Consider the following 20,518-nt stretch of genomic DNA (forward strand, 5'->3'; position numbering starts at 1 on the left):
GATTCTATATGTATAGTATCATGTCATTTGCAAACAGTGACAGTTTTACTTCTTCCTTTCCAATTTGTATTCCTTTTATTTCTTTTTCTTCTCCGATTGCCGTGGCTAGGACTTCCAAAACTATGTTGAATAATAGTGGTGAGAGTGGACATCCTTGTCTTGTTCCTGATCTTAGAAGAAATGCTTTCAGTTTTTCACCATTGAGAATGATATTTGCTGTGGGTTTGTCATATATGGCCTTTATTATGTTGAGGTATGTTCCCTGCATGCCCACTTTCTGGAGAGTTCTTATCATAAATGGGTTTTGAATTTTGTCAAAAGCTTTTTCTGTATCTATTGAGATGATCATATGGTTTTTATTCTTCAATTTGTTACTATGGTGTATCACATTGATTGATTTGCATATGTTGAAGAATCCTTGCATCCCTGCATAAATCCCACTTGATCATGGTGTATGATCCTTTTAATGTGTTGTTGGATTTTGTTTGCTAGTATTCTGGTGAGGATTTTTGCATCTATATCCATGAGCCATATTGGTCTGTAATTTTCTTTTTCTGTAGTATCTTTGTCTGGTTTTGGTGTCAGGGTGATGGTGGCCTCATAGAATGAGTTTGGGAGTGTTCCTTCCTCCGCAATTTTTTTGAAGAGTTTGAGAAGGATGGGTGTTAGTTCTTCTCTAAATGTTTGATAGAATTCACCTGTGAAGCCATCTGGTCCTGGACCTTTGTTTGTTGGAAGATTTTTAATCACAGTTTCAATTTCATTACTTGTGATTGTCTGTTCATATTTCCTGTTTCTTCTTGGTTCAGTCTTGGAAGGTTATACCTTTCTAAGAGTTTGTCCATTTCTTCCAGGTTGTCCATTTTATTGGCATAGAGTTGCTTGTAGTCGTGTCTTAGGATGCTTTGCATTTCTGCGGTGCTGTTGTAACTTCTCCTTTTTCATTTCTAATTCTATTGATTTGAGTCCTCTCCCTTTTTTTCTGGATGAGTCTGGCTAATGGTTTATCAATTTTGTTTATCTTCTCAAAGAACCAGCTTTTAGTTTTATTGATCTTTGCTATTGTTATTTTGTTTCTATTTCATTTATTTCTGCTCTGATCTTTATGATTTCTTTCCTTCTGCTAACTTTGAGTTTTGTTTGTTCTTCTTTCTCTAGTTCCTTTAGGTGTAAGGTTAGATTGTTTATTTGAGATTTTTCTTGTTTCTTAAGGTAGGCTTGTATAGCTATAAATTTCCCTTTTAGAACTGCTTTTGCTGCATCCCATAGGTTTTGGATCGTCGTGTTTTCATTGTGATTTGTCTCTAGGTATTTTTTGATTTCCTCTTTGATTTCTTCAGTGATCTCTTTGTTATTTAGTAACGTATTGTTTAGCCTCCATGTGTTTGTGTTTTTTACGTTTTTTTCCCTGTAATTCATTTCTAATCTCATGGCATTGTTGTCAGAAAAGATGCTTGATATGATTTCATTTTTCTTAAATTTACTGAGGCTTGATTTATGACCCAAGATGTGATCTATCCTGTAGAATGTTCTGTGCACACTTGAGAAGAAAGTGTAATGTGCTTTTTTTGGATGGAATGTCCTATAAATATCAATTAAATCTATCTGGTCTTTTGTGTTATTTAAAGCTTCTGTTTCCTTATTTATTTTCATTTTGGATGATCTGTCCATTGGTGTAAGTGAGGTGTTAAAATCCCCCACTATTTTCGTGTTACTGTCGATTTCCTTTTTTATAGCTGTTAGGAGTTGCCTTATGTATTGAGGTGCTCCTATGTTGGGTGCATATATATTTATAATTGTTATATCTTCTTCTTGGATTGATCCCTTGCTCATTATGTAGTATCCTTCTTTATGTCTTGTAATAGTCTTTATTTTGAAGTCTATTTTATCTGATATGAGTATTGCTATTCCAGCTTTCTTTTGATTTCCATTTGCTTGGAATATCTTTTTCCATCCCCTCAGTTTCAGTCTGTATGTGTCCCTAGGTCTGAAGTGGGTCTCTTGTAGACAGCATATATATGGGTCTTGTTTTTGTATCCATTCAGCAAGCCTGTGTCTTTTGGTTGGAGCATTTAATTCATTCACGTTTAAGGTAATTATCGATATGTATGTTCCTATGACCATTTTCTTAATTGTTTTGGGTTGGTTTTTGTAGGGCCTTTTCTTCTCTTGTGTTTCCCACTTAGAGAAGTTCCTTTAGCATTTGTTGTAGAGCTGGTTTGGTGGTGCTGTATTCTCTTAGCTTTTGCTTGTCTCTAAAGCTTTTGATTTCTCCATCGAATCTGAATGAGATCCTTGCTGGGTAGAGTAACCTTGGCTGTAGTTTCTTCCCTTTCATCACTTTAAGTATATCATGCCACTCCCTTCTGGTTTGTAGCGTTTCTGCTGAGAAATCAGCTGTTAACCTTATGGGAGTTCCCTTGTATGTTATTTGTCATTTTTCCCTTGCTGCTTTCAATAATTTTTCTTTGTCTTTAATTTTTGCCAATTTCATTACCATGTGTCTTGGTGTGTTTCTCCTTGGGTTTATCCTGTATGGGACTCGCTGCCCTTCTTGGACTTTGATGGCTATTTCCTTTCCCATGTTAGGGAAGTTTTTGACTATAATCTCTTCAAATATGTTCTCTGGTCCTTTCTCTCCCTCTTCTCCTTCTGGGACCCCTATAATGCGAATGTTGTTGCATTTAATGCTGTCCCAGAGGTCTCTTAGGCTGTCTTCATTTCTTTTCATTCTTTTTTCTGTATTCTGTTCCGCAGCAGTGAATTCCACCATTTTGTCTTCCAGGTCGCTTATCCATTCTTCTGCCTCAGTTATTCTGCTATTGATTCCTTCTAGTGTAGTTTTCATTTCAGTTATTGTATTGTTCATCTCTGTTTGTTTGTTCTTTAATTCTTCTAGGTCTTTGTTAAACATTTCTTGCATCTTCTCGATCTTTGCCTCCATTCTTTCTCCGAGGTCCTGGATCATCTTCACTATCATTATTCTGAATTCTTTTTCTGGAAGGTTGCCTATCTCCACTTCATTTAGTTGTTTTTCTGGGGTTTTATCTTGTTCCTTCATCTGGTACATAGCCCTCTGCCTTTTCATCTTGTGTGTCTTTCTGTGAATGTGGTTTTTGTTCCACAGGTGCAGGATTGTAGTTCTTCTTGCTTCTGCTGTCTGCCCTCTGGTGGATCTATATTGGATTATAGTTGATTAACAGTGTTGTGTTAGTTTCAACTGTACAACAAAATGATTCAGTTATACATATACATGTATCTATTCTTTTTCAAATATTTTTCCCATTTAGGTTATTACAGAATATTGAGCAGAGTTCCCTGTGCTGAATAGCAGGTCCCTGTTGATTTTTTATTTTAAATATAGCAGTGTGTACATATAAATACCAAAGTCCCAATCTATCACTGCAACCCTTTCCTCCAGTAACCATAAGTTCCTTCTCTAAGTCTGTGAGTCTGTTTCTGTTTTGTAAATAAGTTCATTTGTATCACTTTTTTAAGATTCCACATATAAGCAATATCATATGATATTTGTCTTTCTTTGTCTGACTTACTTCACTTAGTATGATAGTCTCCAGGTCCATCCATGTTGCTGCAAATGCCATTATTTCACTGTTTTTGATGGCTGAATAATATTCCATTGTATACATGTACCACATTTTCTTTATCCATTCATCTGTCAATGGATATTTAGATTGCTTCTGCAATGAACGTTGGGGTACATGTATCCTTTCAATCCATGTTTTTCTCTAGATATATGCCCAGGAGTGGGATTGCTGGACCATATGGTAGCTCTGTTTTTAGTTTCTCAAGGAACCTCCATACTGTTCTCCACAGTGACTGTACGAATTTACATTCCCACCAGCAGTGTAGGAGGGTTCCCTTTTCTCCACATCCTCTCCAGCATTTGTTATTTGTAGACGTTTTGGTGATGGCCATTCTCACTGGTGTGAGGTGATACGTCATTGTAGTTTTGATTTGCATTTCTCTAATAATTAGTGATGTTGAGCATCTTTTCATGTGCCTCTCAGCCATCTGTATGTCTTCTTTGGAGAGATGTCTTTTTACATCTTCTGCAAATTTTTTGATTGAGTTGTTTGTTTTTTTTGATATTGACCCCCATAAACTGTTTGTAAATTTTGGAGACCAATCCCGTGTCGGTCGCATTGTTTGCAAATATTTTCTCCCATTCTCTGGGTTGTCTCTTCATTTTGTTTATGGTTTCTTTTGCTATGCAAAAGCTTTTTAGTATGATTAGGTCCCATTTTTAAAATATTTAATTAATTTATTATTTATGTTTGGGTGCGTGGGGTCTTTATTTCTGCATGTGGGCTTTCTCCAGTTACGGCATGCAGGGGCTACTCTTCGTTGTGGTGCATGGGCTTCTCATTGCAGTGGCTTCTCTTGTTGCAGAGCATGGGCTCTAGAGTGCAGGCTCAGTAGTTGTGGCACACGGGCTTAGTTGCTCTGCAGCATGTGGGATCTTCCTGGATCAAGGATGGAACCTGTGTCCCTTGCATTGGCAGGCGGATTCTTAACCACTGCGCCACCAGGGAAATCCCAGGTCCCATTTGTTTAGTTTTGTTTTTGTTCCCATTACTCTAGGAGATGGATCGAAAGAGATATTGCTGTGATTTATGTCGAAGAGTGATCTGCCTATGTTTTCCTCTCAGAGTTTTATAGTATCCAGTCATACATTTAGGTGTTTAATCCATGTTAAGTTTATTTCTGTGTATGGTGTAGGGAGTGTCCTAATTTCATTCTTTTACATGTAGCTGTCCAGTTTTCCCAGGGCCATTTATTGAAGAGACTGTCTTTCCTTCATAGTATAGTCTTGCCTTCTTTGTTGTAGATTAATTGACCATAGGTGCATGGCTTTATTTCTGGGCTTTCTATCCTGTTCCATCGATCTATATTTCTGTTTTAGTGCTAGTACCATACTGTTTTGGTGACTGTAGCTTTGTAGTATAGTCTCAAGTCAGGGAGCCTGATTCCTCCAGCTCCATTTTCTTTCTCAAGATTTCTTTGGCTATTCAGAGTTTTTTGTGTCTCTGTACAAATTTTAAGATTTTTTTGTTCTAGTTCTGTGAAAAATGCCATTGATAATTTTTTTAAAGGCTACTGGATGACTTTATTTTAAAAAAATATATGTATTAATTTGGCTGTGCTGGGTCTTAGTTGCAGCATGTGGCATCTTCTTTGTGTCATGTTGGATCTTTTTAAGTTGCGGCATGCAGGATCTTTTAGTTGCAGCATATGGGATCCTAGTTGAAGCATGCGGGATCTAATTCCCTGACCAGGGATCGAACCCGGGCCCCCTGCATTGAGAGCATGCAGTCTTAACCACTGGACCACCACAGAAGTCCTGCCATTGGTAATTTGATAGGGATTGCATTGAATCTGTAGATTGCCTTGGGTAGTATAGTCATTTTGACAATATTGATTCTTCTAATCCAAGAGCATCTGATCTTTTGTTGTCAGTGTGTAGAAATGAACAGAATTCTGTGTTATAATTTTGTATCCTGCAACTTTACTGAATTCATTGATGAGCTCTAGTAGTTTTCTGGTAGCATCTTTAGGATCTTCTACGTATAGTATCATGTCATCTGCAAACAGTGACATTTTTACTTCTTCTTTTCCAATTTGCATTCCCTGTATTTCTTTTTCTTCTCTGATTGCCGTGGCTAGGACTTTCAAAACTGTGTTGAATAAAACTGGTGAGAGTGTACATCCTTGTGTTGTTCCTGATCTTAAAGGAAATGCTTTCAGTTTTTCACTGTTGAGTATGATGTTAGTTGTAGGTTTGTCATATATGGCCTTAATTATGTTGAGGTATGTTCCCTGTATGCCCACTTTCTGGAGAGTTTTTATCATAAATTGGTGCTGAATTTAGTCAAAAGCTCTTTCTGCATCTATTGAGATGATTATATGGTTTTTATTCTTCAATTTGTTGATGTGGTGTATCACATTGATTGATTTGCAGATATTGAAAAATCCTTGCATCCCTGGGATAAATCCCACTTGATCATGGTGTATGATCCCTTTAATGTATTGTTGGATTTGGATTGCTAGTATTTTGTTGAGGATTTTTGCATCTGTGTTCATCAGTGATATTGGCCTATAATTTTTTTTGTGGTATCTTTGTCTGGTTTTGGTATCAGGCTGATGGTGGCCTCATAGAATGAGTTTGGGAGTATTCCTTCCTCTGCTATTTTTTGGAATAGTTTTAGAAGGATAGGTGTTAACGTGCCTCTAAATGTTTGATAGAATTCACCTGTGAAGTCATCTGGTCCTGGACTTTTGTTTGTTGGGAGTTTTTTAATCACAGTTTAAATTTAGTACTTGTGATTGGTCTGTTTATATTTTCTGTTTCTTCCTGGTTCAGTCTTGGGACATTGTACCTTTCTAAGAATTTGTCCATTTCTTCCAGGTTGTCCATTTTATTAATGTATAGTAGCTTGTAGTAGTCTCTTGTGATCCTTTGTATTTCTTTGGTGTCCGTTGTAACTTCTCCTTTTTCACTTCTAATTTTATTGATTTGAGCCCTCTCCTTTTTTCTTGATGAGTCTGGCTAAAGGTTTATAAATTTTGTTTATCTTTTCAAAGAGCCATCTTTTAGTTTCATCAATCTTTTCTATTGTTTTCTTCATTTCTATTTCATTTATTTATGCTCTGATATTTATGGTTTCATTGTTTCTGCTAACTTTGGGTTTTGTTTGTTCTTTCTCTAGTTGCTTTAGGTGTAAGGTTAGGTTGTTGATTTGTGATTTTTCTTCTTTCCTGAGGTAAGATTGTATTGCTATAAACTTCCCTCTTAGAACTGCTTTTGCTGCATCCCATGGGTTTTGGATCGTCGTGTTTTCATTGTCATTTGTTTCTAGGTGGTTTTTGATTTCCTCTTTGATTTCTTCAGTGTTCTCTTGGTTATTTAGTAGTGTATTTTTTAGCCTCCATGTGTTTGTATTTTTTACAGTTTTTTTTCTTGTAGTTGATTTCTAATCTCATTGCATTGTGGTCAGAAAAGATGCTTGATATGATTTCAATATTCTTAATTTTGCCAAGGTTTGCCTTGTGGCCCAACATGTGATCAATCCTGGAGAATGTTCCATGTGCACTTGAGAAGAATGTGTATTCTGTTGCTTTTGGATGGAATGCTCTATAAATAGCAATGAAGTCTGTCTGGTCTGATGTGTCATTTAAGTCCTGCGTTTCCTTATTGATTTTCTCCCTGGATGATCTGTCCATTGATAAAGGTGGAGTGTTAACGTCCCCCACTATTATTGTGTTACTGTCGATTTCTTCTTTTATGGCTGTTAGTATTTGCCTTATATATTGAGGTGCTCCTATGTTGGGTGCATATATATTTACGATTGTTAAGTCTTCTTCTTGGATTGATCCCTTGATGATTATGTAGTGTCTTTCTTTGTCTCTTGGTACAGTCTTTAAAGTCTATTTTGTCTGAGATGAGTATTGCTACTCCAGCTTTCTTCTGATTTCCATTTGCATGGAATACCTTTTTGCATCCTCTCAGTTTCAGTCTGTATGTGTCCCTAGATCTGAAGTGGATCTCTTGTATACAGCATATATATAGGTCTTGTTTTTTGTATCCATTTAGCCATCTATGTCTTTTGGTTAGAGCATTTAATCTGTTTATGTTTAAGATAATTATTATTATGTATGTTCTTATTACCATTTTGTTAACTGTTTTGGATTTGTTTTTGTAGGTCTTTTTTCTTCCCTTCCTGTTTTGTTCCCTCCTCTTGTGATTTGATGACTAACTTTAGTGTTGTGTTTGGATTCCTTTTTCTTCTTTGTGTGTGTGTATCTATTGTAGATTTTCAGTTTGCAGTTACCATGAGGTTTTGATATAGTAGCAGTCTCTACATAAACAAGATTGTTGTTGTTGTTTAAAAATTTATTTATTTATTTTTGGCTGCATTGGGTCTTTGTTGCTGTGCACAGGCTTTCTCTAGTTATGGCGAGCAGGGGCTACTCTTCGTTGCGGTGCGCAGGCTTCTCATTGTGGTGGCTTCTCTTGTTGCAGAGCATGGGTTCTAGGTGTGCAGGCTTCAGTAGCTGTGGCACGCGGGCTCTAGAGTGCAGGCTCAGTAGTTGTGGCGCACGGGCTTAGTTGCTCCATGGCATGTGGGATCTTCCCGGACCAGGGCTTGAACCCGTGTCCCCTGGATTGGCAGGCAGATTCTTAACCACTGCACCACCAGGGAAGCCCAACAAGATCGTTTTAAGTTGCTGGTCTTTTAATGTCAAATACATTTCCAATATCCTGCATTTGTGCTCTCCTCTTCTCACGATTGCTGGTTTTGATATTATATTTGTTCATAAATGATTTCCTACCTTTACTGTATGTTTGCCTTTACCAGTGAGCTTTTCCATTTGTAATTTTCTTGTTCCTAGTTGTGGCCTTTTCTTAGAGAAATTCCTTTAGCATTTGTTGCAAAGCTGGTCTGGTGATGTTGAATTCTCTTAGGTTTTGCTTGTCTGTAAAGCTTTTGATTTCTCCATCGAATCTGAATGAGAGCCTTGCTGGGTAGAGTATTCTCGGTTGTAAGTTCTTCCCTTTCATCACTTTAAATATATTGTGCTGCTCCCTTCTGGCCTGCAGAGTTTCTGCTGAGAAATCAGCTGATAACCTTATGGGAGTTCCCTTGTATGTTATTTGTTGCTTTTCCCCACTTCATTCACTGCTTGTTTGCCTTGTTTCTGTGAGGGTGTCCAATGTAATTTTTATCCTCGCTCCTCTATAGGTAAGGTGTATTTTTGTTTTTTGGGTTTTTTTTGGCCATGTGGCACGTGGGATCCTACTTCCCCAGCCAGGGATTGAACCTGTGCCCCCGGCAGTGGTAGCGCAGACACCTAACCAGTGGACAGCCAGGGAATTCCTGTTTTTGTTTTGTTTTTTTTAACCCTCTGGCTTCTTTTGAATGATTGAGAAGAAATTGTAGATGGATATTTTTGTGGATGAATATATTACTGCTAGAATGAGACAGTGTTTAACATTGCTTTTATTCCTCTTTTTCTTTGTTACAGATGTAAGTGCTAAAATATTTTGTTCACAGAAATATTTAGATGGAAATGGAAGAAGTTTGTTACAGAGATACCACTGAGTCTTTGAACTCATAAGCTATTTGTCAAATATCACAAAAATAATTTATCATTGTCATCAAAATAATTTTAATGGTCTATCAAGTGATAATTTGTTAAGATCCTCTTTCAAATTTGTTGTTAGGCAGTGGATTAGAAATGATGTGACCTGGAAAAAGATTTGCTTCCAAGCTATTAGAATAATTTGCTTTTTCCCTTTCTAGGCAGTATAACACAAAGGCTTTACCAAGACTTACCAAATGACTCTTAATTATAACACTTACACTATTACTTAAAAGCAACCTATTCAACCAGATATACTCAGAAAGGGTTGAGGAAATAGAAATATTGGTAATTTCATTACACCATTGCCAATCCAATAATTTTTGATAAAATGCATTTATCATTTGCTTAGAAACTTAAAACACACACACACACACACACACACATACACATACACACACCTTGGGGCTGCAGTTTTAGCAAATTTGCAGAAAATACCATCTAACTTAATTGGCAAAACCAGTCCTCATTGTCAAACCTACGAAAACCCTAGAAACTAAGACAAAGTCTTTTCAGTTCAAATGTATTAATTATTTCAAGAAGCTTTATAAAAACCATTGAGAAATGAATTATAGAATCCATTGTATAAAAGAATCAGTCAAAAAAAGAAAAAGAATCAGTCAAGATTAAAATGATGTAGGTCTAATATAACAAGTTACAAAGAAGATAAAAAGTTACAAAAATAAATCAATATCCTTAATTTATAGTAATACAATATAATTTATACACAAAATTATATGATATTTATAAGAAAAGGAGTATGATTTTTAAAGACATGTTATTCCTTGTCTAAATATTGGTATATGTGTGTGTCAAACTCTGGTGTTTGGCTTTGAGGAATAATTAAATAAAATCCAATGTAAAAATCAGAAATAACTTATCTTTGTTAGATACCCTGGGTATCTATTAAAAGGTTAGTTTAAGTTAGGTTATATCTAACCCTTTATTAGATACTTTTCCTATGTACTTGAGGATAGAAAAGGGCATATACTACCAAAAAGTAATTTGGCATAGATCTTTTATTCTCTGTTATGAGGAGGTAGGAAATAATAAACACTTAGAAGATGAAATGGGAGAAAGATTATCTGTAAATGGAATAAATATGATGTGAGTTGATACAATAGATATTTAACTTCCTTTTTAAATAATATATATGAAGCCTGAGAAAAAAGCTTGTAAATATTTTATCCATGTGTTTATTCCAATGTACTTTGAAACATTTGACAATTCCAGAAAAATATTCCAGTTGTATTTCTAAGAAGCAGCAGTACCAGCCTATACAGCTTTGACTTATTGAAGTGATTTTGAAGTGAGTAACAGAAAAAATGCTATGCCTTAACTACAAGGGAAAAGGCATTTTTAGGATTCAGTATAAGCATTGAGAAGAGCTGGAAAAATGCTTACCCTTAACTACATGAAAAAGCAATTTTTATCATTCAGTATTTCTGTCCAGTGCTCCTTTTGCTTTGAATTCGTGGGCCTTATCCCTCAAGATCCTTGCATCCTTTGATAATAGTTGGGAGAAGGTAGAGGCAAAGTTTTCGGTAAAAATTTGCATTATTCCTCACTCTACCATATTTAGTTTCTAACTTTCAACTTCACCTATAACAGAAACGTATGCAAGAAGGAGAAAGACAGGAAGCTTTTATAGGTTCATAGTTCTTTGAATAGTCATTAAACGAGGTTTCCATTTGGTTTGACCTCAGGATTTAATTCCCTGCCCCTAGCAATGCAGGTAGTAAGGTTTGCATGATGCTTTCTTTTGTGAAGTAGAGTAAGGTTGGTTTTGGACACAGAGACTTTCTCCGACCCATTAATTTTAGGAAGGGGTACCCTTGGAAGCTGAGGATCTGGAAATCATTTCCTTTAAAACTACCAGTGCTTGGATACCTCTTGAAAAGCCTTTACGTATCCCCAAGGGTATGTGTACCCTAGTTTGAAGAGTACCTTAGACTATCTTTCTTGAGTTTGACAAAAAAGCTTAATGGCAGAAAATTCTATAGGGAGGAAATTTAGAGAGTCCTTTAAAATAGGTATTCTGTGTTGTTGGTTGAAAGGCTAGCTCTTAATATTATGTATATAGTTAGCAAATAAAATGGTTACAGTGAGTTGAAAGAACCTGCTATATTAATTGTGGGCCCCCTTACATCTGCAGGTAGGTTTGTTGTAGGAATTTCCTTGGGTGGAGCAAGGGCTTCGCTCATGAAATCACTCTGGCCGGGGCAAGTGCACAGACAGGTACAGTTGAAATACTTAGTATTTGGCAGAAATAATGGATTCAAAGACCAGAACTTGTGATAACTGGAGGTACTACAGTCTACTTCCCAACCTTAGGCAGTAACGGCTACCACAAACTACCATGATTTTTGCACTATGATTATAATACCTGCATTTTAAATTTTTAAGCATGTAGTCAGTAATAATTTGAAAATTTTTAATGCAAACTTCTGTGGGCATTATTTTAGTGAATTGAAGCTATCCAGTTGTAATGCCTTTTTTTTTCTCCATTTTATTTTAAAAGCTCATGTCATTTAAAAACAAGACAAGAAATTAAAATTTATTGAATAGATCAGAGATTTTTTCCTGGAAATTTTTTTTTAAGGGTATGAGTCACCACATACTCACTTCTGCCTCACAGGAGGGGAATAAAAAGATAACAGCCATAGAAATACTATTCCCACTATAGTAGACATGAATAGTACTCTGTAAATGTGGGCTTATGCTCTATTGTGTCTTAATTGAAATTAAATATTCCTCTAAGACTCCATTTTGCCTGACTGGTGGGAGATTCAGTCTCGGTCCTTGTTGGGGTCCCTTCGCCTCCCCAGAGTCAAACAAGATTCTAAAATGTTTACAGAAACAGGAGAGGGGCTTGCAGTCTCCAGCCCAGCACCGTTTTTGCACTGCCCTCGTCAACTGAGCCCACAGAATTGCTAGGAAGGAGCAAATCCACTGTTTCTGTGGAAGGTGAGGCCCCGGCGGTCTGTGCCCAGGTGAACCCCAGTGTCCTCACCCCTCCTGAGGCCCTGCTGGTGGGACCCTCCCCCCGACCTTTGACCTCTTCCTCCTGTGGAGGAATCTTCTGTCTGTCTTCTTCCTTACGGAATTCCCCCAAGTTGGGAAAACCGCAGCCAGAAAGACAGGTTGTCTACCAGCAGCTTGAACTTCACAGCTTCTGGGGGCGAGTTTGTACCGAGAAGCCGGGCATGCGCATGAAGTGGGGACAGGGAAAAGACAGAGCCCAAAACACAAATGAATAAGTATCTCCACAAATGGTCTTAGGTCACGAGTACTATTAATAAGTAGCAAACGTTTCTGAGCATGACTCTCTGCTCACACAGATGATCAAGTTTAATTCTCCAAACTTCGCCATGTGCTAAAGACAGACAACTGAGGCTTAAAGAGTTTGAGTAACGTTCCTGGTAATAAGTAGCAGAGCTGGGATTCGAACCAAGTCTGCTGGGCTCAAAATTCATCCCCTATGTTATATTTTCTCTCCCACGGGGTATTAGTAATAATTCATCTTGAGCACAGTGAGCTGCCAGCATAGGTTAGCTACAGCGGGAGCTCCCAGACAGCTCAGTGAATTCATCCACGGAACACCATTGCTCAGAGTTGTCCATCTGGTCGTCAGGGTGCATTTGCCAAGACTGGGGAACAACAGTGCTGCTTTGGGCGCAATTACTCTTTAGACAATAACTGGTCAGCATGTTCAGCTGCTTCTTGAGGTCACTCCTGGGAGATGAAGATAGGACCCCATGTCGGCATAAACAGGTTGGTTGTTTTCTTTCTGCTCTGTCAAGAGGCCATTACCTCTGTCATCTCGAAGTTACACCAAATTGCTCAGGTGCAGGTTCAAAAGTGGGGGGAGGATACGGTTCGGCCTAGTTTTCTGTTGTTTAAAATAGAAAATTGATGGATCTGAAATCCATTTTTTGCTTAATACAATTCTTGAGGTACTATTTTAATAAAATCCTTTAGTCTTTTAAAAACGTAAAGTCTTTTAAGAACATTTCAAAAGCCATAGATCAATTTTTTAATTGTATAGGTTGGCCCATAAATAATTCTTATTTATGGAGTCAAAACCAATGCATTCAGTGAATCAATACATAACACAGTCATTATGGCCCTACTAACCACCACCCACCCACCAAGCTGGGCATGATGGGTGATTCAAACACAGGCTGGGCTCTTTACTCAAGATGTTCATAATATGCTTTAGGGGCTTTCAAATGTTGTATGCCTCAGAATCATCCCTGAAGCTTGTCAAAAATAGAGCTGCCTGGACCCCGCTCCAGACCTACTGTCTTAGTCTGTTCGGGCTGCTAGAACAAGATACCACAGACTGGGTAGCTCAAAGCAACAGAAGTCTATTTCTCATCATTCTGGAGGCTGAGAAGTCTAAGATCAAAGTGCTAACATGGTCTTCTGGTGAGGGCCAGCTTACTGATTCATAGCTGGCACCTTTTCACTGTTTTCTTACATGGTGAGAGGGGCTAGGGAGCTCTCTGGGGCCTCCTTTTTAAGGCACTAATCCCATTTATGAGGGTTCCACCCTTATGACCTAAGTATCTCCCAAAGGCCCACCTCCTAATGTCATCATCTTTGGGAGTTAAGATTTCAACATATGCATTTTGGGGGGACACATTTAGACCATAGCACCCATTGAATCAAAACCTTGAGTGGAGCCTGGGCATCTTTAACAAGCTCCTTAGGTGATCCTAATACTTACCAAGGTTTTTGAGCCTGCCGTGTGGTTGATGGCGTTTTGGTAATGTAAGACACTACAATGTTTTCTGTGTTGTATTGCGTTCTACACATGTCTATACATCATCACAGGAAGTATGTATAGGAGATATATAGACATACACGTGTATCGAGAGACACAGTAGTCTTTTATTTGCATGTATGTTGAAATGTACCTGCAGGTAAATATAGACCTTTTATCTTAAATCCTAGTAAACCTTTATTGAGCATCTGTGTGTATCAAGCATTGTTAATTCATTCAACAAGTAGTTGTTAAGAGCCTACTATGGGCCATCAGAAAATAAAACAGACAAAAGTCCCTGTCCTCAGGGAGCTATATTTTAATAGAGAAACACCAACAACAAACGAATAAGACAGTTATATGATGATGAGCGCCATAGCAAGAAGTTAGGAGGGGTGGGGCCTGCCAGTGGTGGGGGCGGATCCCAATTTAGAATAGGGTGGTTGGGGAAGCCTTGAGGGAGGAGAGGGAGTGAGCACGATGGATATTTGGAGCACAACTGGTCCAGGTTTGCGGAACAGGAAGTGCAAAGCCCTGATCTCAGTAGGAGTATTCCTGGTGGTTTCAGGAAATAAGGAGGCCGGGGGCTGGGACACAATAGGAGATGCAGTCAGAGAGGCAAGGAATGGGCTGAGGGAGATGTGGATCTTGTAGGGGCCTGTAGGCTTCTGGAGGAGTTTGGCTTTTACTCTGAGGGAGATGGGAAGGGTTCGGATCCTGGGGATGATGTCATCTGACAGGTTTTAATGGGATCGTTCTGGCCAATGAGAACAGGCTGCTGGGGGTTGTGGGGAGGCTGGAATCCAGTGACCAGTTAGGGGGCCACTGTAGTAATCCAGGGTAGAGACGGTGAATGGGCTGGGAAGGGAGCAGTGAAGGTGGCGAGAGGAATGTGGCTTCCGGTGCGCTGTGAAGGAGCCAGCAGTTTTGCTGACGGTTTGGTTGCAGAGGGTGTGAGGGCTGCAGTCGGAGGGTTTCCGAGGATGCTGGGTGTAACCGTTGGTTGTACTTACTCTCTGGCCAGGTTTGTTTCTGGATGTGGGTCATGATTTGGTTCCATCAAAATGACTGTGTTTTTGTTTTTTTATAAATTTATTTTATTTATTATTTTTGGCTGTGTTGGGTCTTCGTTGCTGTGTGCGGGGCTTTCTCTAGTTGTGGCGAGCGAGGGCTACTCTTCATTGTGGTGCGCAGGCTTCTTAGTGCGGTGGCTTCTCGTTGCGGAGCACGGGCTCTAGGTGCGTGGGCTTCAGTAGATGCAGCGCGTGGGCTCAGTAGTTGTGGCTCGCAGGCTCTAGAGTGCGGGCTCAGTAGTTGTGGCACACGGGCTTAGTTGCTCTGTGGGATCTTCCTGGACCAGGGCTCGAACCCGTGTCCCCTGCATTGTCAGGCAGATTCTTAACCACTGTGCCACCAGGGAAGCCCTGTATTTTTGTTTTTAAAACGTATCCTGTACACTTAACATTTGTAAGGTTACTGTATGTACATAATACCTTAAAGGAAAAAAAACCTCATCTTCAGGAGTGGTCAGGGTAGTCTGACTGACTGCAGTAAGACCCTGACGGGGATATTGGTAAACAGGGACTGTAGCCACAATGACATCTCTTCCTGACATGTAGAAAAGCTGCTTTTGCCAACAAAAATATATTCTGGATATGATAATGAATAATATTTATTGCTCACTTTATTTCAAAGCACTTCTACATAAATCCTCAAAAAATCCTTTCTAAGGCTGATAGTGGAGGATAGTTCCATCCCCATTTGAGGATTCAGGAACTCGAGATCTAGAGAAGATGGCATGTGGGAAGGATGAACTCTGCTAGATCAGATCTTCTATTTCGTGACCTTCTCCTCTTGATCGTGTGGCCCAATGTGTAGTGACTGGACCTCATTCCAGGGAACAGAAGTGCGTGTGTGCGCGCGCGCGCGCGTGTGTGTGTGTGTGTGCGCGCGCACGTGCGTGCACGTGAATCACACTTGGTTTACTAAGTACAATGATGTGTTAAAGGAATTGGAACTGACTGTTCTTACGTTCTGTAACTCAGGTCTCTTGGTCCTCGTTCTGCCTTCTCTGTCTGTTCATTTGGTCATTTTATTTCTGGATAGTAACGTTCCCTGAATGGTGAGATAGGGAAATAAGAAGATGTAAAAGTCACATTAGGTAGCGTGGAGAATAATTTTAATAAAAGCCACAGTGGAGAATGCAGTTGTAATTAACACTAAAATGAAATTCTCAATTGCCAGGGGATTTCAGCTTGCTTCACTTTCCTGATCCTTCGTTCCCGTAAAAAAAAAACAAAAAAAACAAAAAAACCCCCCTGAGTTCGATTATGTCACACACCTAGCAAGGCTGAGTTCTTTGTCTTGCTGAAGGAACCATGTCTGTATTGGGATGGCTGTGAGCAGGGCCTGGGCCAGCTAACAGCATTTAACGCATTTGCCTGTTTCAGTTTGCAGTGATGACCTCACCCACAAATTCAAAGGTTTCACCGTGATGAATGAAGCAGAGAGATACGAAGCCCTGAGACACTGTCGCTATGTGGATGAAGTCATCAGAGATGCTCCGTGGACACTCACGCCAGAGTTTCTGGAAAAACACAAGGTACTTATTCTTCCACGTTCTCTAAGTAGCAGAATTAGGGAGTCGTCTGTTTCTCCAGCTTATACCCAGAAAGTCCAAAGACTCTTCTTATTTTGGCAAGAGGTAACTTCAGGCACTGTCATGTGATGTCACTTGATGCAGCACCTGTCCTGTGCCTACGCCTGGGGACCAACAGCATCCCACTTCCTCAGTGTGGTCTCTGGAGCTAGACCACTCAGGTCCATGTGTGGCTTAACTTCTTAACTGTGGGACCTTGAGCAACATATTGCACTCACTTACCTAAACCAGAACATGGCTGCTGTTTTGAGGATCTAATGAGATCATCTAGTAAGACCCTTGGAACACTGGCTGGCTCAAAGCAAGAGCTCCAAAAATGTCATCATCATTATTATTGATGCTTAGAGTTCCACAGGCATCATTTTTCGTGGAACAAATGACCACATACCTTATCCAGAGGGACAGGGGTCAGGCTTTAAGGAGAGAACTGTATATCTCTGATTTTGTGACCCTGAGACTCCTACTGATAGAAGATTTTTATTAGTTGAAAACACAAGAAATCCTTTTGATCTGCATCAAATTATGTGCTTTGTATCTCCCTACCAGCCCCACATTAGGAGCTCTTCTTTCCTTTTATAAGCAGTACAAAAAAATAAGATTAAGCTGTTCTAAGAGTTTTCTATTTTTAAATTCACGATGCAGGAGAGAATAGAGAACACTGATAAATGTGCATGGGTAATAGCAGAGCAGACAGTTTCCCAGCAAGAATAAAAAGAAAAAGGAAAAACTCCAATAGGATTTACTTCCAGCAATCACTAACACATTTTTACTAAGCATCTATTGTATCTTCAACTTGTGTGCAGAATTACGGGGATGCTGATGATGGCTGCCATGTACCCAGCCCTGCGCTAAGTGCTTTGCTCTTACATGAATCACATTCAATCTCATGGCTACCCTGAGACGTTGTTGTTGTCATACACTGGAGACGAGGAACAACTAAGTTTGAGTACGAAGAATAGAATTGATGATAATAACATTTATTGAGTACTTGCTGTGTACCAGTTATTATTTTCAGCACTTTTACATAATTATATTATTTAATCCAGTGATTCTCAAGTGGGGGCAAGTTTGCCCCCAAGGGACATTTAACAGGGCCTGGAAACATTTTGGGCCATCATAACTAAAGGGGTGCTACTGGCATCTAGTGGGTAAAGGACAGGGGTGCTACTAAGCATCCTACAATGCACAGGACAGACCCTCCCCCTCCAACAAAGAGTTTTTTTATATGTAAATTTATGTACTTTATTTATTGGCTGCGTTGGGCCTTCGTTGCTGTGCGCGGGTTTTCTCTAGTTGCAGCGATGGGGGCTACTCTTTGTTGCAGCGCGCGGGTTTCTCGTTGAGGTGGCTTCTCTTGTTGCGGAGCATGGGCTCTAGGCGTGCGGGCTTCAGTAGTTGTGGCGTGCAGGCTCAGTAGTTGTGGCTCGCGGGCTCTAGAGCGCAGGCGCAGTAGTTGTGGCGCACGGGCTTAGTTGCTCCATGGCATGTGGGATCTTCCCGGACCAGGGCTCGAACCCGTGTCCCCTGCACTGGCAGGTGGATTCTTTTTTTGTGTGTGTGTGGTACGCGGGCCTCTCACTGCCGTGGCCTCTCCCTCTGCGGAGCACAGGCTCCGGACGTGCAGGCTCAGCGGCCATGGTTCACGGGCCCAGCCGCTCCATGGCATGTGGGATCTTCCCGGACCGGGGCACGAACCCGTGTCCCCTGCATCGTCAGGTGGACTCTCAACCACTGTGCCACCAGGGAAGCCCCGGCGGGTGAATTCTTAACCATTGCACCACCAGGGAAGTCCCTCCAATAAAGAATTATCTAGTTCAAAATGTCACCAGTAGCAAGGTTGAGAAATCCTGATTTAATCCTTACCACTAAATTATGAGTTATATAGCTAGTAAGTGGTGGGGCAGGAATCTATACCCAGCAAAATTAAACTGCTACTCTACCTCTCAAGGTGGAGTGAAGCCTTGTTAAAGGGCTTTGAAAGTTAGGCAAGAAGTTTTTACTTGATGGAGGAGGAGAACAAGGGACTAGTGAAGATCAGTAGGCACAAGGATGACAAGAAGAAAATTCTGTTTAAGGAGGTCTCCCCACCATGTGACAGAGGGATGGCTTGGAGAGGAAAGAGCCTGCAGTGAGGAAGGTCAGGTTCAAGTTGGTATTAATAATCCAGGTGATGGGGCCCTGGATTTGGCATAAGCAATGGAGAGGAAGTGATGGGTGTATGCACTTATGTACACAAACACACACACACACACACACACACACACACACACACACACACACAATGGAACTTGTGACCTATGTGCTACGGAGAGTGAAGGAAGTAGGGAAAAAGGCTGATTCCAAGGTGTTTGGAGCCTAAATAAACTTAGAAAATGGAGGTGCCCTTGGAAGGGGCCCCAGTTTTCAGGATGAATTAAAATTCCAGACAGGTTTTTAAAGTGACAGCAAGGCTGGCAAAAGAGAAAAGGGTGACTTTGGGCAAATTTGACAAGTTTTATCATTTCAGCAGCCGTTATGACCCGACTGAAATAGTAATACTTGCCCCACCGGCCTCACAAGGTGGTTGTATGAATCAAATGCGAAGAGAGACGTGAATTCATTTCTACAATATAAAATCTGACTTAAGTGGGGGAATTCCCTGGTGGTCCAGTGGTTAGGACTCTGTGCTTGCACTGCAGGGGGCATGGGTTCGATCCCTGGTTGGGGAACTAGGATCCTGCATGCCGCGTGGCACGGACAAAAAAATAAATAAATAAAATAAAATATGACTTAAATGTGAGGGTGGGCCTATTGCCATCAGTGGGACAGGAAATGAGGATTTGGGCTCCTCACAGCAGAGGTGATTAAAATCTGAAGAATGGGGCTTCCCTGGCGGCGCAGTGGTTGAGAGTCCGCCTGCCGATGCAGGGGACACGGGTTCGTGCCCCGGTCCGGGAAGATCCCACATACCGCGGAGCGGCTGGGCCCGTGAGCCATGGCCGCTGAGCCTGCGCGTCCGGAGCCTGTGCTCCGCAACGGGAGAGGCCACAACAGTGAGAGGCCCGCGTACCGCAAAAAAAAAAAAAAAAATCTGAAGAATGAGTGAATTGTCTGAAGGAGAGATTTTAGAGGCAGAAGAACAGAAGGCCAAAAACACCTACTGTCAGAGGTGAGAGAAGAAAGAGGGACCAGCAAAAGAGAGAAGCCAATCTAGTTCCCATCAGCTCGTGTAAACAGAGACAGTTGGAAATACCTTTCAGTCAAGGATTCAAGTCTGCCTTCTAAACTGCTCATTTCAACTGCTTAATTACAACTACTTTGTTCTAAAAAGATATGTATTTTCAAATTGCAGACATGCAGCCCCATCCCGGTGTTGATGTCACTCTCCTCTCTCTCCAACAGATTGACTTTGTGGCCCACGATGACATTCCGTACTCCTCTGCTGGCTCTGATGATGTTTACAAGCATATAAAGGAAGCAGGTGAGGGTCGTCCTGTGCTCACCTGTCCCCTGCGGCATAGTGATCAGGGTTAATAAGAGACGTCTGCCCTGGGCCTGCAGCATATACGTACAAGGCAGTGGCGTTTCACATGTCTCCCAAGTAGCCTCTGCAAGCCTCTGTTGACATGTGCTAAGTCTCAGCTGTGGCACAGACACCAGTTAGGTATTTATATAGAAATTAACCTGAGCACCAAAGTACTCAACTTCCGGTTTGAGGCTCGATTTTAGAGTTCATCACAGGACCTAAAATCACAGGACCCTGTTTATTTTTTTTATTGGAGTATAATTGATTTACAGTGTTGTGTTAGTTTCTGGTGTACAGCAAAGTGATTCAGTTATACACACACACACACACACACACACACACATATACACACACATATATATATATATTCTTTTTAATATTCTTTTCCATTATAGATTATTACAAGATATTAAGTATTGTTTCC

The 20,518-nt window shown here is 40.3% G+C and overlaps 1 protein-coding gene across 5 annotated transcripts in view; it reads left to right on the forward strand.

Moving 5' to 3' along the window:
* PCYT1B (phosphate cytidylyltransferase 1B, choline) overlaps positions 1 to 20,518 on the forward strand; it is a 167,106-nt gene that overhangs the window by 93,033 nt on the left and 53,555 nt on the right. For all 5 annotated transcript variants that reach the window (XM_067722378.1, XM_067722377.1, XM_067722380.1 and 2 more), the window contains 2 exons: positions 16,381 to 16,532; positions 19,971 to 20,049. In XM_067722378.1, the coding sequence (XP_067578479.1) occupies positions 16,381 to 16,532; positions 19,971 to 20,049 (231 nt within the window). The remainder of the gene's footprint in view (positions 1 to 16,380; positions 16,533 to 19,970; positions 20,050 to 20,518) is intronic.

Source organism: Pseudorca crassidens, chromosome X (genome assembly GCF_039906515.1).
Source record: "Pseudorca crassidens isolate mPseCra1 chromosome X, mPseCra1.hap1, whole genome shotgun sequence".
NCBI lineage: Eukaryota > Metazoa > Chordata > Mammalia > Artiodactyla > Delphinidae > Pseudorca > Pseudorca crassidens.